This window comes from Mobula hypostoma, chromosome 9 (assembly GCF_963921235.1).
Source record: "Mobula hypostoma chromosome 9, sMobHyp1.1, whole genome shotgun sequence".
NCBI classification, from domain to species: Eukaryota; Metazoa; Chordata; class Chondrichthyes; order Myliobatiformes; family Myliobatidae; genus Mobula; species Mobula hypostoma.
In genome coordinates, this window is record NC_086105.1 from 65,170,395 (window position 1) to 65,187,926 (window position 17,532).

The 17,532-nt window shown below is 45.5% G+C and overlaps 1 protein-coding gene across 5 annotated transcripts in view; it reads left to right on the forward strand.

The window, feature by feature from the left end:
- The window catches only part of LOC134351775 (synaptotagmin-A), a 676,813-nt gene that overhangs the window by 574,496 nt on the left and 84,785 nt on the right, over nucleotides 1–17,532 (forward strand). For all 5 annotated transcript variants that reach the window (XM_063058418.1, XM_063058423.1, XM_063058422.1 and 2 more), the window contains one exon: nucleotides 5,398–5,588. In XM_063058418.1, the coding sequence (XP_062914488.1) occupies nucleotides 5,417–5,588 (172 nt within the window). In that variant the 5' untranslated portion in view covers nucleotides 5,398–5,416. The remainder of the gene's footprint in view (nucleotides 1–5,397; nucleotides 5,589–17,532) is intronic.

The window sequence follows — 17,532 nt, forward strand, 5'->3', positions numbered from 1 at the left end:
TGTAAAAAAAAACTCGCGCCTCCCACCTCCTTTGAACTTACCTTAACTGCATGACCTCTGGTATTACACATTTCAACCCTGGGGAAAAGATTCTGTATGTCTACTCTGTCTATGCTTCTCATAACCTTATAGACCTCTATCAGATCTCCCCTTAGTCTCTGCTGCCCCAGAGAAGGTAACACAAGTTTGTCCAACCCCTCATTATAGCACATGGCCTCCAATCCAGCAACATCCTGGTAAACCTCTTCTGCACTTTCTCCAAAGCTCGATATCCTTCATCTAACGGGGCGATGAGAACCGTATGGAATAGTCCAGAGGCTGCCTAACCAGAGGTTCATAAAGCCACAGCATACAGAAGGGGTCTGTTCCCTGACAATGGTTTGTTAAACAAAGGGGAATCAAGAACTCTATGGCAGAGATTTAAGATGAGAGGGAAAAGATTTAATAGGAACCTAAGGGGCAAATTTTTCATGCAGGGTGTGGTCTGTATATAGAATGAGCTGCCAGAGGAAGTGGGTTGAAGACGGTACATTAACAACAGTTAAAATACACTTGGACAGGTACATGGATAGGGGAGGTTTAGAGGGATATAGTGTACATCACAATACAGGCCCTTCAGCCCATGATGTTGTGCCTACTCCATGATCGATCTAATCCTCTCCTACACAGCACACAATCCTCCAATGTTCTTACATCCATGAGCTTACCTGAGAAGCTCTTAAATGTCCCTATTGTATCAGCCTCTATTACCACAGGACAGAGTGTTCCAGCCACCCCAGACTCCCTAAACTTCCTCTGACATCTCCCCTAAACTTTTGTCCTCTCATCTTAAATGAATGTCCATTTAAGGCAGTCCTTTGCTGCCCTAGGAAATGAACACTGACTGTCCACTCTATACGTGCCTCTTATCATCTAATATACCTCTATCAGGCTATCCCTCATCTCCTTTGCTCCAAAGAGAAAAGCCCAACTTTTCCTCATAAGACATGTTCTCTAAACCAGGTAGTGTCCTGGTAAATCTCCTCTGCATTATATCTAAACCTTCCACATCCTTCTTATAATGAGGTGACCAGAAATGAACACAGTGTGGTATAATTGTGGTCTAAATATGGACCAAAAGTGAGGGAATGGATATTTTGTTGGCATTGACTGGTTAGATTAAGGAGCTTGTTTACGCGCTGTGTGACTCTGTCACTCTACATCAGAAAGATCGTATAATGTTCAAAGTAAATTTATTATCAGAGTACATCTAAGTCACCATATACTACGCTAAGACTCACTTCCTCATGGGTATTCACAATAAATACAATGAAACACTCCACACAAAGACAAAAACCAATGTGCAAATAAATAAACTATGCAAATTAAAAAATCAAACAAAATAACATTATTATAAATAATAGATAAATAGGTAATAAATAATATAGAGATTAGGAGTTGTAGGGTCCTTGCAAGTGAGTCCATAGTTCTGGAATCATTTGGGACCTCAGTGTTGGGGTGAGTGAAGTTATCCACGCTGGTTCACAAGTCTAATGGCTGACGAGTAATAGCTGTTCCTTAACCTTATGGTGGGGGACCTAAGGCTCCTGTACTTCCTTCCCGATGGTAGCAGCAAGAAGACAGCATGGCCTGGATGGGGAGGAAGGGTCCTTGATCATGACTGCCACTTCCCTGCGACAATGCTCCTTGTAAATGCGCTCATTGGTGGCGAAGGCTTTACCTGTGGCGGACTGGGCTATGTCCACTACCCCTTGTAGGCTTTTCCATGCAAGGGTGTTGGTGTTTCCATTCAAGGCTGTGATGGGAGTTTTTGGTGCAACGTATTTTCCTGAGCACAGAGAGCGTTGTACTGTTTCTTATGGCAAAAACAACTTTGTAAATCCATACGACCATAAGACATAGGAGCAGAATTAGGCCGTTCTACCATTGAGTCTGTTCCACCATTCTATCATGGCTGAATTGTCCTCAGCCCCATTCTTCTGCCTTCTCCTCATAACCTTTGGCACCCTTACTAATCAAGAACCTATCAACCTCTGCTTTAAATATATCCAATGACTTCCACAGATTCACCAACCTCTGGTTAAATAAATTCCTCCTTATCTCTATTCTAAAGGGGTGTCCTTCAATTCCATGGCTTTGTCATCTTTTCTTAGACTCTCCACGTCCATTGTGTCCAGGCCTTTCAATATGCAATAAATTTCTATGAGATTCCACCTCATTCTTGATAAAGTCAAACATACATATCCTCAAAGAGTCAGAGGCATTTAACACAAACATTTAAATTGTACATCGATAAATGAAGGAATTAGTGTATTTGGTTAGATCACAAACATTATGTGTGCCCGCAAGGCAGCACAACCTGCATAGAACATGAGGCTCACATAGAATGGGACAGTCATGCTGAGACAATTGTTTGCAACAATCAAATTAAGACAAAAAGGTAGGAGTCAAAGAGGAATTGAAAGCCGTTTGTATGAAGGTAAGAATTCAATCACACAGCTCTAAAGGATGAAATCTGATTAGTTAATGTGTCTCTTGACTTGTTTCGCAGGATTGGTCGATTTCAACTTTAATTCTCTCATCAGTCAGATTGTTATTGATCTTCAGTTATGCAGGGAGAGAAAAAGTATTTAGAAATCAAAAGAAAGGCTACAAAAAATAGTAGTATTTGAAAAGTAGGAAGTTGTCTCTGAACTATTGCATTCAGTTCTGGTCATGCCATTATAGGAAGGATGTGAAGGCTTTAGGGAGGATGCGAAGAGATTTGCCAGGAAACTGCCTGGATTAGAAGGTCTGATCTACAAGGAAAGGTGGGACAACCTTGAGTTGTTTTTTCTAGAGTGACAGGAAATCCATTTCATTTTCCCACATTCCCAGCAACTCCCCACCTGTGCACTCAAGGCAATTTACAGAGGCCTACCTACCAATGCACACATTCTCTGGGACCAGAGCTCCTGGGGGGAAACGCACGCAGTCACAGGGGGAGTGTGAAAACTTCACACAAACAGCTCAGGATTGAACCCCGGTCTTTGGAGTTGTAAGGCAGCAGCTTCACTAGCTGTGTTACTGTGCCACATGGTGTGTCACTCTGTGTGTGAAATGTAGCAGTGAATTAGCACACAGCAAGCTCCACGAATAGTCATGATAACGGAAGAAGCTTCGCAATGAACTCCTTGAATGCGATAACATGTGTGAATTGAGTGTTAAAAGATGGTGTACAACCTCCTTTCCTGCATTAGTTGGGATTAAGTAGAGAAATCGGGAGGTCACATTGCAGCTATATAAGACTTCAGATAGGCCGCAGTTGGAGTACTGTGCACCGTTCTGGTTGCCCCAGTCTAGGAAGGATGGGGAAGTTTTGGAGAGGATGGGGGAGAGGATCAAAGTTCAAAGTAAATTTATTATCAAACTATGTGCATGTCATCATATGCTACCCTGAGATTCATTTTCTTGCAGGCATTCACAGTAGAATAGTGAAACACAATAGAATCAATGAAAAAATACACACAAGCAAAGACCGGCAAACAACCAATGTGCAAAGTAAGACAAACAGTCCAAATACAAAAAAAAACCCAAAAAATGATAGATAGATAGATAGATAGATAGATAGATAGATAGATAGATAGATAGATAGATAGGTACTGAGAACTTGAGCTGTAGGGACATTGAAAGTGAGTCCGTAGGTTGACCAGCATGTTGCCTGGATTAGAGAGCATTAGCTATAATGAGAGGCTGGGCAAATTTGGCTTATTTCCTCTGGAATGTTGGAAACTGAGGCCTCGGCCTCAAAAAAAATCTCCATTTTAGTTCAAAGTGCTCAAAGTGGCCATAGTGTTGCTAGCCTGTGGTGATTACGGTTGAGAGAATTGAAAAATGACATCTGGGTCATGTGATGATTAGGATAGTGACCATTGGACAATGATGTCTGGGTCATGTGGTGATTAGGGTTGTGACCATTGGACAATGATGTCTGGGTCATGTGGTGATTAGAGTTGTGGCCATTGGACAATGAAGTCTGGGTCATAAAAAATGAATGAATAAAAAAGGAAAACTTTATACTAAGGCAAGTGGGTCATGGTAACAACATTGTAGTCTGGGTAAGGAGGCCATTGATCTTTTGTGGAATACATAGCCCACTGTAACTTGTCCTAAATTCATTAAACCCACAGCAGCAAGCACACAGAGAGGCTAATCCTCCTCCTTCTACTGCTTTGCCTTGAAGGTGCCTGAGGCTAGTCTGGCCAGCTGGAAGAACAAAGAAACAGCTTCACATTTTGTCAGGGAACAGTTTGGCCCTCAAGCCATTTGCCAGTGCCCTCTGGGCCTGAGTCTGTCACATTGGACTCAAGGCTCCTCACTGTTCCCTTCCACAGCTGGTAATGACCAAGGCCTTACCCAAGGTGTAGAGTCACTTCTGGGTTGTTGAGAAGACAGACAAACTTGTGGGACCATAATAATTGCATTTATTGCTGTATTTTTTTGAAATATCTTACTTCTAAATAGAAAAGACAGAACATAGAACAGTACAGCACAGAGGAGGCCGTTCAGCCCACAATGTTATACTCAGCCTATATAAAGCTACTCCCAGACTCACTGGTGCATGCAGAAGATTTGTGGCATAGTAGTGTAGCGGTTAGTGGTAATGTAATCCTTCAATTTCTGCTGGTGTCTGCAAGGAGTTTGTACGTTCTCCCTGTGAATGTGTCAGTTTCCTCCAGGTGCTACGGTTTCCTCCCACGTTCCAAATATGTACAGGTCAGTAGGTTAATTGATCGTAGAGATGTAAATGGATAGACGGGCCTGTCACCCTGCTGTATCTCTAAATAAAAACTAAAATCAATACTTTCACTGGCACAACTGCAAAGTAAATCAGTGAAAGTTTTCTGGTGTCTCAGAAAAAATGATTCATCTATCACCATCAGTGGAAAGAGAAAATTAGCTTGATTTGTCATCTGTACATCGAAACATACAGTGAAAGGCATTATTTGTGTCAAATCAAACCTGCGAGCTTGTGCTGGAGCCAGCCCACAGGTTTTGCGACGGTTCTGGTACCAACGCAGTAAGCTCACAAGTTACCACTCCTAACCTGTATACCTTTGGAATGTGCGAGGAAACCTGCCTGGTCACAGGGGGAGCATACAAACTCTTTACAGACAGTAAAGTGATCACGCTAACCACTACACTACCATTGCCACTTCTTGTACATGCAGGAGTTCGGAGGCGGGAAAATACTCAGAATGTCAGGCAGCATCGGTGGAGAGAGAATCCCAGCTGACAGTTTGGGAGGCATCTGGCATGGCAGGGATGAGATGGGCTGAAGGGCCTGTTTCTGTGTGAAACACCTCTATGGCACTGTGTATTCACTCATTGGGTTACCCTTTCTGTGGCTTTTGACAGGACCAGGCTGGGGAGCGGAATGAAGCTGACAGAAGGACACCATGAAGCATTAGCAGCGCCGCCTGCCACAGTCGCATTGCCGACCCCAGGGGCCAACACCACAGAGCCAGTGGCCAACCCAGAGGGGGGCAAGCAAGATGGGTTCTCCAAGGTGAAGGAGAAGTTCATGAATGAGTTGAACAAGATTCCACGTGAGTAAAGAATTTTCTGGATCCTGGTATGAGATTCCACAGAGTTGAATGGAAATACTTTGCCTGATTCTCCTGAGTCCTGGGGGAGCATCTGACTGAGGGAGGGGCAGTATTGGGGGGGGCTATCATACTGTGGGAAGGGCGGTACTGAAGGACAGTCACTCTGTGAGAGGGGCTGTACCAAGGGAGGGTCCCACTATGGGAGGGGCGACACTGAGGGAGGGGTGATATCAAGGGGCTGTCTCACAGTGAGAAGGGCAGTAATGAGGGAACAGTCACACTGAGAAAGCATCAGCTGTACTGAGGGAGCGTCCTGATATAGGAGAGGCAGTACCGAGGGGGTGTCTCACTGTGGAAGGTGTGATACTGGGGGAGTATCTCACTGTGGGGGTGGGGGGGCGACACTGAGGAAGTGTCTCACTGTGTGAGGGGTGAGACTGTGGAAGTGTCTCATTGTGGAAGGGGTGAGTGAGGGAGTGTCTCACCGCGTGAGGGATGACACTGAGACAGTGTCTCATTGTGTGAGAGGTGAGATTGAGAGAGTGTCTCACTGTGTGAGGGGTGATACTGAGAGAGTGTCTCACCGTGTGAGGGGTGACACTGAGAGAGTGTCCCACTGAGGGAGGGGTGAGACTGAGGGAGTGTCTCACCGTGTGAGGGGTGACACTGAGAGAGTGCCTCACTGAGGGAGGGGTGAGACCGAGGGAGTGTCTCACCGTGTGAGGGGTGACACTGAGAGAGTGTCTCACTGTGTGAGGGGTGAGACTGAGGGAGTGTCTCACTGTGTGAGGGGTGACACTGAGGGAGTGTCTCACTGAGGGAGGGGTGAGAATGAGAGAGTGTCTCACTGTGTGAGGGGTGACACTGAGAGAGTGTCTCACTGAGGGAGGGGTGAGACTGAGGGAGTGTCTCACCGTGTGAGGGGTGACACTGAGAGAGTGTCTCACTGTGTGAGGGGTGACACTGAGGGAGGGGTGAGACTGAGAGAGTGTCTCACTGTGTGAGGGGTGACACTGAGAGAGTGTCTCACTGAGGGAGGGGTGAGACTGAAGGAGTGTCTCACCATGTGAGGGGTGACACTGAGAGAGTGTCTCACTGTGTGAGGGGTGACACTGAGAGAGTGCCTCACCGTGTGAGGGGTGAGACTGAGGGAGTGTCTCACCGTGTGAGAGGTGAGACTGAGGGAGTGTCTCACTGTGTGAGGGGTGACACTGAGGGAGTGTCTCACTGTGTGAGGGGTGACACTGAGGGAGTGTCTCACTGAGGGAGGGGTGAGACTGAGAGAGTGTCTCACTGTGTGAGGGGTGAGACTGAGGGAGTGTCTCACTGTGTGAGGGGTGAGACTGAGAGAGTGTCTCACTGTGTGAGGGGTGAGACTGAGGGAGTGTCTCACTGTGTGAGGGGTGAGACTGAGGGAGTATCTCACTGAGGGAGGGGTGATACTGAGAGAGTGTCTCACTGTGTGAGGGGTGACACTGAGGGAGTGTCTCACTGTGTGAGGGGTGAGACTGAGGGAGTGTCTCACTGTGTGAGGGGTGACACTGAGGGAGTGTCTCACTGTGTGAGGGGTGACACTGAGGGAGTGTCTCACTGAGGGAGGGGTGAGACTGAGAGAGTGTCTCACTGTGTGAGGGGTGAGACTGAGGGAGTGTCTCACTGTGTGAGGGGTGAGACTGAGAGAGTGTCTCACTGTGTGAGGGGTGAGACTGAGGGAGTGTCTCACTGTGTGAGGGGTGAGACTGAGGGAGTATCTCACTGAGGGAGGGGTGATACTGAGAGAGTGTCTCACTGTGTGAGGGGTGACACTGAGGGAGTGTCTCACTGTGTGAGGGGTGAGACTGAGGGAGTGTCTCACTGTGTGAGGGGTGACACTGAGGGAGTGTCTCACTGAGGGAGGGGTGATACTGAGGGAGTGTCTCACTGTGTGAGGGGTGACACTGAGGGAGTGTCTCACTGTGTGAGGGGTGAGTCTGAGGGAGTGTCTCACTGAGGGAGGGGTGACACTGAGGGAGTGTCTCACTGTGTGAGGGGTGACACTGAGGGAGTGTCTCACTGAGGGAGGGGTGAGACTGAGAGAGTGTCTCACTGTGTGAGGGGTGACACTGAGGGAGTGTCTCACTGTGTGAGGGGTGACACTGAGAGAGTGTCTCACTGTGTGAGGGGTGAGACTGAGGGAGTGTCTCACTGTGTGAGGGGTGAGACTGAGAGAGTGTCTCACTGAGGGAGGGGTGACACTGAGAGAGTGTCTCACTGAGGGAGGGGTGAGACTGAGGGAGTGTCTCACTGTGTGAGGGGTGACACTGAGGGAGTGTCTCACTGTGTGAGGGGTGACACTGAGAGAGTGTCTCACTGAGGGAGAGGTGATACTGAGGGAGTGTCTCACTGTGTGAGGGGTGAGACTGAGGGAGTGTCTCACTGTGTGAGGGGTGACACTGAGGGAGTGTCTCACTGTGTGAGGGGTGACACTGAGAGAGTGTCTCACTGTGTGAGGGGTGAGACTGAGGGAGTGTCTCACTGTGTGAGGGGTGAGACTGAGAGAGTGTCTCACTGAGGGAGGGGTGACACTGAGAGAGTGTCTCACTGAGGGAGGGGTGAGACTGAGGGAGTGTCTCACTGTGTGAGGGGTGACACTGAGGGAGTGTCTCACTGTGTGAGGGGTGACACTGAGAGAGTGTCTCACTGAGGGAGGGGTGATACTGAGGGAGTGTCTCACTGTGTGAGGGGTGAGACTGAGGGAGTGTCTCACTGTGTGAGGGGTGACACTGAGGGAGTGTCTCACTGTGTGAGGGGTGAGACTGAGAGAGTGTCTCACTGAGGGAGGGGTGACACTGAGAGAGTGTCTCACTGAGGGAGGGGTGAGACTGAGGGAGTGTCTCACTGTGTGAGGGGTGACACTGAGAGAGTGTCTCACTGAGGGAGGGGTGATACTGAGGGAGTGTCTCACTGTGTGAGGGGTGAGACTGAGGGAGTGTCTCACTGTGTGAGGGGTGACACTGAGGGAGTGTCTCACTGTGTGAGGGGTGACACTGAGAGAGTGTCTCACTGTGTGAGGGGTGACACTGAGGGAGTGTCTCACTGTGTGAGGGGTGACACTGAGAGAGTGTCTCACTGTGTGAGGGGTGAGACTGAGGGAGTGTCTCACTGTGTGAGGGGTGAGACTGAGAGAGTGTCTCACTGAGGGAGGGGTGACACTGAGAGAGTGTCTCACTGAGGGAGGGGTGAGACTGAGGGAGTGTCTCACTGTGTGAGGGGTGAGACTGAAGGAGTGTCTCACTGTGTGAGGGGTGACACTGAGAGAGTGTCTCACTGAGGGAGGGGTGACACTGAGGGAGTGTCTCACTGTGTGAGGGGTGACACTGAGGGAGTGTCTCACTGTATGAGGGGTGACACTGAGGGAGTGTCTCACTGTGTGAGGGGTGATACTGAGGGAGTGTCTCACTGTGTGAGGGGTGACACTGAGGGAGTGTCTCACTGTGTGAGGGGTGATACTGAGGGAGTGTCTCACTGAGGGAGGGGTGATACTGAGGGAGTGTCTCACTGTGTGAGGGGTGACACTGAGAGAGTGTCTCACTGTGTGAGGGGTGAGACTGAGGGAGTGTCTCACTGTGTGAGGGGTGACACTGAGGGAGTGTCTCACTGTGTGAGGGGTGACACTGAGGGAGTGTCTCACTGTGTGAGGGGTGAGACTGAGGGAGTGTCTCACTGTGTGAGGGGTGATACTGAGGGAGTGTCTCACTGTGTGAGGGGTGACACTGAGAGAGTGTCTCACTGAGGGAGGGGTGACACTGAGGGAGTGTCTCACTGTGTGAGGGGTGATACTGAGGGAGTGTCTCACTGTGTGAGGGGTGACACTGAGAGAGTGTCTCACTGTGTGAGGGGTGAGACTGAGGGAGTGTCTCACTGTGTGAGGGGTGATACTGAGGGAGTGTCTCACTGTGTGAGGGGTGATACTGAGGGAGTGTCTCACTGTGTGAGGGGTGACACTGAGAGAGTGTCTCACTGTGTGAGGGGTGAGACTGAGGGAGTGTCTCACTGTGTGAGGGGTGACACTGAGGGAGTAGCTGTGCTGATGGAGTTCTATATTCTCAGAGAATTATTTCGGAGTGATCACCATTTTGTCCATACATTGTGTGAGAGAGTGTTTCACTCTTTAAGGGGCAGTTCACAGTGAACGCTGCCTTGTCAGAGCGGTCACTTTTCAGATGAGACGAGCTGCTTCCTACCTATCCTCCTGGATGGAAGGAAACACTGCCACAAAGTTTCTCTGAAAGAGGCAGAGCAAACCCAGTGTTATCCTGGGCCAACTCTCCTCCTGCAACTGACACCAGTAAAGCAGATTGTATCCACCACCGGCATCTATTACTGTTGCTGGGGTCTTACAGCAGCTGTCCAAGCTTCGCCTCCACAATAACTGCACTACAAAGGTGATTTAATGTCTTTTATTCGAAGCTACTGTTATCATGCAGGCAATTTTATTTATGTACAAAAGGGTAAGGTTGTTTGTAGTATGTTAAAGGTTGTGTAGTAGCATAGCGGTTAGTGCAATCACATTACGTTGACGGCAATCTCTGAGCGGAGTTCAATTCCCCAATGTTGTTGGTAAGGACTTTATTCATTCTCCCTGTGATCACATGGCTTTCCTCTGGATGCTCCGGTTTCCTTCCAGATTCGGGATAGTGGGTTGCCATGTTTGCACTGAAAGCATGGTGACACTTGCAGGCTGCCCCAGCACAATCCTCACTGATTTGATTTTACACCAACGATGCATTTCACTGTATGTTTCAGTGTACACGTGACAAATAAAGCTCATCTAATTTAATCTAACCTTAAATTAAACAATCCTGGGTGTCTTGAAAAGACGTAAAATTAACATTAGATATTATTTTCAAATGTTGGCACGTGGCTAAGTGATTAAGGCATTCGTCTAATGATTTGAAGGTCGCTAGTTCGAGCCTTGGCTAAGGCAATGTGTGTGTCCTTGAGCAAGGCACTTAATCACACATTGCTCTGCGATGACATCGGTGCCAAGCTGTATGGGTCCTAATGCCCTTCCTTTGGACAACGTTGGTGTCGTGGAGAGGGGAGACTTGCAGCATGGGAAACTGCTGGTCTTCCATACAACCTTGCCCAGGCCTACGCCCTGGAAACCTTCCAAGGTGCAAATCCATGGTCTCATGAGACTAATGGATGCCTATAATTATTTTCAAAAAGTAATCATTTTATTAGTGTCACATGTCACTTGTACCAAGAAACAGTGACAATAATAAACCAATGATCAATTTGTGTGGCATCTGAGATCACTCCAAATATCAGTTAATGCAAAAGGAAAACAATAACAGAATTGAGAATATTGTGTTACAGTCACAGTAAATACAGTTCAGTTTCCATTTATTGTCATTTAGAAATGCATGCGTTAAAAAATGATACAACGTTCCCCCAGAATGATATCACAAGAATACACAGGACAAACCAAGACTAAAACTGACAAAACCACATAATTATAACATATAGTTACAACAGTGCAAAGCAATACCATAATTTGATAAAGAGCAAACCATGGGCACGGTAAAAAAAGTCTCAAAGTCCCAATAGATCATCATCCCACGCAAGTGGCAGAAGAGAGAAACTCTTCCCGCCATGAATCTCCAAGCGCCGCCAACTCGCCGATGCAGCACCATTGGAAGCACCCGACCGCAGCGGACTCTGAGTCCGTCCGAAACTTCGAGCCTCCGACCAGCCCCTCCAACACAGCCTCTCCGAGCGCCATCCTCTGCCGCGCGCTTCGACCCTGCCCTGGCCGCCGAGCAACAAGCAAAGCCGAAGATTCGGGGTCTTCTCCTCCAGAGATTCTGGACCACACAGTAGCAGCAGTAGTGGAGCAGGCATTTCAGAAGTTTCACCAGATGTTCCACCGTGCTCTCACATCCGTCTCCATCAAATCAGGATTGTGCACGGCATCCTACTTGACAAATAACAGACATCACTACCGGAGTGGCTGCTGCGAGCTGCGTCGCGCCACCATCTTCCCTCCTCCTGGACTTGAGGGTTTGATTTGTAAGGAGAGGTTGCATAGTCTAGCACTTTATTCCCTGGAACATGGGAGATGAGAGGTAATCTGATAGAGGTATAGTTGATCATGAAAGGCACAGACAGGGTGAAGGTACACAGTCACTCTTTATCCCCAGGGAGATTCAAGATTGTTTAATGTCATTTCCAGTACACAAGCACAAAGAAGAACAAAACAATTGTTACTCTGGATCCGATGCAGCACAAAAAAGCACAATAAGATAAAAAACACAACAATATAAAAATACAATTGATGTAAATACATAAGATAGCTTCTGTACATTGATTGTATGTCCATAAAGTGACGTTAAGTAGAGGAGTGTCTGGACGTAAGGTGACTGACAGGAAATGATAAAGGAGTGGGGGGTGCGTATTGGTGAGTTAGTGAGTGGAGGTGTTGATTACCCTTACTGCTTGGGGAAAGTAACTTTTTTTTATGAGTCTGGTGGTCCTTGTACTCAGAATCCTTTCTATTTTGTATTCAATACTATTTATATTCTATTGAACTCAATGATTTTCACAGTAAGATGTGAAAAGATTAATTTGTAACAGGGGTTCATCCTATCAAAGATGATGGAAATTATTCAATGGAAGTTTCAAATGGAATTGGACAAAAGATTGATTTTAATTCATTCACATTGTCAGCAAGGTGACATTTATTACCTCTTGCACACACCCTTGAGCTAAGAGAATAAGACCATAAGAAATGGAAAATGATATTTCATTACTGAATCAGATCATGTTGGATCTGATCACTGTTCTTAGGTCGATATTCCTGCCTGATCCCCGCAAACAGTTAGCACAAGGGCATCAAAGAAAACATAACACAGTTCAGCTGTTAGACCTGTGCAGAAGCCGTTGTGCTAGTCATAGAGTACTACAGCAGAGAAACAGGCCTTTCAGCCCATCCAGTTCATGTCAACCCAATCTGCCTAGTTCCATCTACTCGCACGCAGACCATATCCCTCCCATACCTCTCTTATCCATGTACCTACCCAAACTTCTCTTAAATTTTACAATTGAATCCACATTCCCCGCTTCTATTGCCAGCTTGTTCCACACTTGCACCACCCTCTGAGAGAAGAAATTTCTCCTCTGATTCCACCTAAATATTTTACCTTTCACCCTAAACTTGAGACCAGTAATTTTATTCTCACCTGACCTGTGGGGGAAAAAGGCATGCATTCAGTCTGTCTATACCACTGGTAAATTTTGTATACCTCTGTAAGATCTCCCCCCCATTCTCCTACACTCTAGCAAGTGAAGTCCGAACCTATTCAACCTTTTCTTATAACTCAGCTCCTCAAGTCCTGGCAACATCCTTGTAAATTTTCTCTATATTCTTTCAATCTAATTACCATCTCTACCCTTTCATTAGGCATCCAGCACACACAAAATACTCCAAATTAGACCTTACCAACATCTTTTACAACTTCAACATAACATCCCTACTCCTGTACTCAACACTTTGATTTATGCAGGTCAAGTGCCAAAAGCTCTCTTTATGATCTATCTGCCAGTGACACCACTTTCAGGGAGTTATAGACGTGTATTCCCAGATCCCTCTGTTCTACCACACTCCTCAGTGCCCTACCACTCACCAAGTAAGTCCTGGTTTGTCCTCCCAAAGTGAAACACCTCACCCTTGTCTGCATTAAATTCCATCAGCCATTTTTCAGCCGGTCCAGATCCCACTGCAAGAGTGGCTGCCCCAAAATCTTCACACGTCCTTAACCTTTATTGGAATGAAGATGTGTAAAACAATACAAAAATAAAATGCAATCAATGAAGACAATGTAAGTACAAACATCTCCCAAAGTCAAAGCTTCTGGTGGCCAAAGTCAAAGTCAAAGCAGAGTTCACTGTCATACTCACATGCACGTGACTGCCCAGGTTTAATGCAAAACACTCTTGCTGCAGCATACCAGGCGCACAGCACTAGAGAAGCAGCATTCACACAAAATACATATATTAAACATAAATTGTAAACATTCTTTACAAGAAAGAACATAAATAGGACATAGCAGAATTCGGCTACTCGGCTCATCATGTCTGCTCTGCCATTATATTATGGCTGTTATGTTTTGCCTCTCAACACCATTCTTCTGCCTTCTCCCTGTGACCTTTGACACCCTTACTAATCAAGAATCTATCCACTTCCGCTTTAAATATACCCAAGGACTTGGCCTTCATAGCTGTCTGTGGCAGGGAATTTGACAAATTCTCCATCCGCTGGCTAGAGAAATACCTCTTGATTTCTATTCTAAAGGGACGTTCTTCTATTCTCAGGCTGTATCCTCTGGTCCTAGACTCCACCACTAATGGAAACATCTTCTCCATGTCCACTCTATCTAGGCCCTTCAATATCTGATAGGTTCCAATCAGACTCCCCCACCATTCTTCTTAACTCCCGTGAGTACAGGCCCAGAGCCATCAAATGCTCCTCATCCATTAGATGAAAGATAGGAGTCCATTCAGTGCAATTGGTCGCAGTGTTGCTGCACTGAGATAGCAATGAGGGTTGGGCAAGTTGGCTCAAGGGGATGGGTGCAGGACACATGAACATCGAAACATACAGTGAAATGCATCGTTTGCGTCAACGACCAACACAGTCCGAAGATTGTGCTGGGTCACCCAGCATGTGTTGCCATGTTTCTGGCACCAACATAGCATGCCCACAAATTACTAACCCTAACCATACATCTTTGGAATGTGGGAAGAAACCGAAGCACCTGGAGGAAAGCCATGTGGTCACGGGAAGAACGTACAAACTCCTTACAAACAGTGGTAGGAATTGAACACCAATCGCTGGTACTGTAAAGCATTACGCTACCATGCCAACCTGTTTAACTTTTAACTGCAAGTTCTCTGTAGAAGAGAGTAATAATAATAATAATAATGAGGCATTTTCTAGGGTGACACTAAGCCCACCATGGTTTTGTTTAGCTTTAAACCCACTCTCTAATTTACTGAATCGGACAAAAATAAAGTATCAAATCAGAAACTACCAAACAAATTCTACCTTGACACACTTTTATACATGGACAACTTGAAATTATACACTCCTTCATCAGTAAAGCAAAGCAATTAATTCAAAAATAGTAGAACTCTTTTGTAAAGGTATAAACATGAACTTTGGACTAGATAAGTGCAGCACATTGAAGATAAGGAAAGGTGCAATAGAGGAAATAGAATACAAAACAGCAGCAGGATGCAATAGAACTGATGGATGAATATGAAACATATAATTATCTGGGATATCATCAAGCAAAGAAAATAAATCATAGTTCGATAAAGGGAAGACTTGTGACAGAATTTATTCAAGGCATAAGAAAATCTGCCAAACAGAGCTCAATAGTAAAAATATAACAAGGGCAATAAACCCTTCTGCTACATCCATATTAATGTATTCTTTTGGCATAATATCTTGGTCTGAAACTGGATCTGCAAAATTTACAAAGAAAAATAAGAACTGAAATGACAAATTTCAGAAAACATTATCTACATTCGAACATACCTAGATTAACACTATCTAGGACAGAATGGGGAAGAGGAAAAACAGACATTAAAAATGTTCATAGCTATCAGATAAAATTTCAAAAGATATATTTCATCAATGAAAGCAGGTTTCTGCAATCCACGCAAGCATATGCAATTCTGATAAGTACACACCCACCTAAATCTAATTGAAAGAACAACCCAGAAAAATGAAATTATCACTACAGAAGAAAAAGTTAAGAAGTGGAAGAGCATGACTGTCCATGGAAGACATCCCCACAATCCGAGCAGACTAGATGTTGACAAGGAAGCATTAAATGCGTGGCTCAGAGTTGGAGACCTCTTCCCAGAAACAGAAGGGTTCCTTGTAGCAATACAGGACCAGGTGGTTAACACAAAAACTGATCAAAAGTACATAATAAAAGGCCAACAAATTCAGGGCGATTAATACAGAAGATACCATGAGAAACCGGAAACAATCCAACACATTACAGAATCCTGCATCAGTTTAACTCAATCTGATTACTTACACAGGTAAATCAAGTGGCAAACATCATTCACCAAAATCTTGCTTTGAAATACAAATTCATAAAAGTCACCATACCTTGCTATAAATACAAGCCTAGTCCAGTTTTGTGTCAGAGTCCTATAAATTATATTATGATCAATTCAATATTGATGCACCATAACCATCTGGACATAATAATACAGCATAAACAAGGAAGAGTAACTTACATTATAGATATAACTATTTCAAACACACATAATATACAGAAATCAATACGTGAAAAACACTGGAAATATGCCGAATTAAAAGAGGAAACTGAAAGACTATGGAACATGAACAGGGTATACATTGTCCCTAAAGTAATACCTACAACTGGTATCATCCCAAAGTCACTACACAATAGCGTTAAACAATTAGGCCGACATAGATACATTTATGTAAATCTTCAGAAAGCCACAATACTAAACACCACTAGAAGAGTCTGATCGTTCCTAGCAATTGAAATTAGCCAGAGAAAGTGGCTCACCTGAGGACTGGGAGAAATTCAGAGTTCAGCAGAGGAGGACAAAGGGCTTAATTAGGAAGGGGAAAAAAGATTATGAGAGAAAACTGGCAGGGAACATAAAAATGGACTGTAAAAGCTTTTATAGATATGTAAAAAGGAAAAGACTGGTAAAGACAAATGTAGGTCCCCTGCAGACAGAAACAGGTGAATTGATTATGGGGAGCAAGGACATGGCAGACCAATCGAATAACTACTTTGGTTCTGTCTTCACTAAGGAGAACATAAATATTCTTCCAGAAATAGTAGGGGACAGAGGGTCCAGTGAGATGGAGGAACTGAGCGAAATACATGTTAGTAGGGAAGTGGTGTTAGGTAAATTGAAGGGATTGAAGGCAGATAAATCCCCAGGGCCAGATGGTCTGCATTCCAGAGTGCTTAAGGAAGTAGCCCAAGAAATAGTGGATGCATTAGTGATAATTTTTCAAAACTCGTTAGATTCTGGACTAGTTCCTGAGGATTGGAGGGTGGCTAATGTAACTCCACTTTTTAAAAAAGGAGGGAGAGAGAACCCGGGGAATTATAGACCGGTTAGCCTAACGTCAGTGGTAGGGAAACTGCTGGAGTCAGTTATCAAGGATGTGATAACAGCACATTTGGAAAGCGGTGAAATGATCGGACAAAGTCAGCATGGATTTGTGAAAGGAAAATCATGTCTGACGAATCTCATAGAATTTTTTGAGGATGTAACTAGTAGAGTGGATAGGGGAGAACCAGTGGATGTGGTATATTTGGATTTTCAAAAGGCTTTTGACAAGGTCCCACACAGGAGATTAGTGTGCAAACTTAAAGCACACGGTATTGGGGGTAAGGTATTGGTGTGGGTGGAGAATTGGTTAGCAGACAGGAAGCAAAGAGTGGGAATAAACGGGACCTTTTCAGAATGGCAGGCGGTAACTAGTGGGGTACCGCAAGGCTCAGTGCTGGGACCCCAGTTGTTTACAATATATATTAATGACTTGGATGAGGGAATTAAATGCAGCATCTCCAAGTTTGCGGATGACACGAAGCTGGGTGGCAGTGTTAGCTGTGAGGAGGATGCTAAGAGGATGCAGGGTGACTTGGATAGGTTGGGTGAGTGGGCAAATTCATGGCAGATGCAATTTAATGTGGATAAATGTGAAGTTATCCACTTTGGTGGCAAAAATAGGAAAACAGATTATTATCTGAATGGTGGCCGATTAGGAAAAGGGGAGGTGCAACGAGACCTGGGTGTCATTATACACCAGTCATTGAAAGTGGGCATGCAGGTACAGCAGGCGGTGAAAAAGGCGAATGGTGTGCTGGCATTTATAGCGAGAGGATTCGAG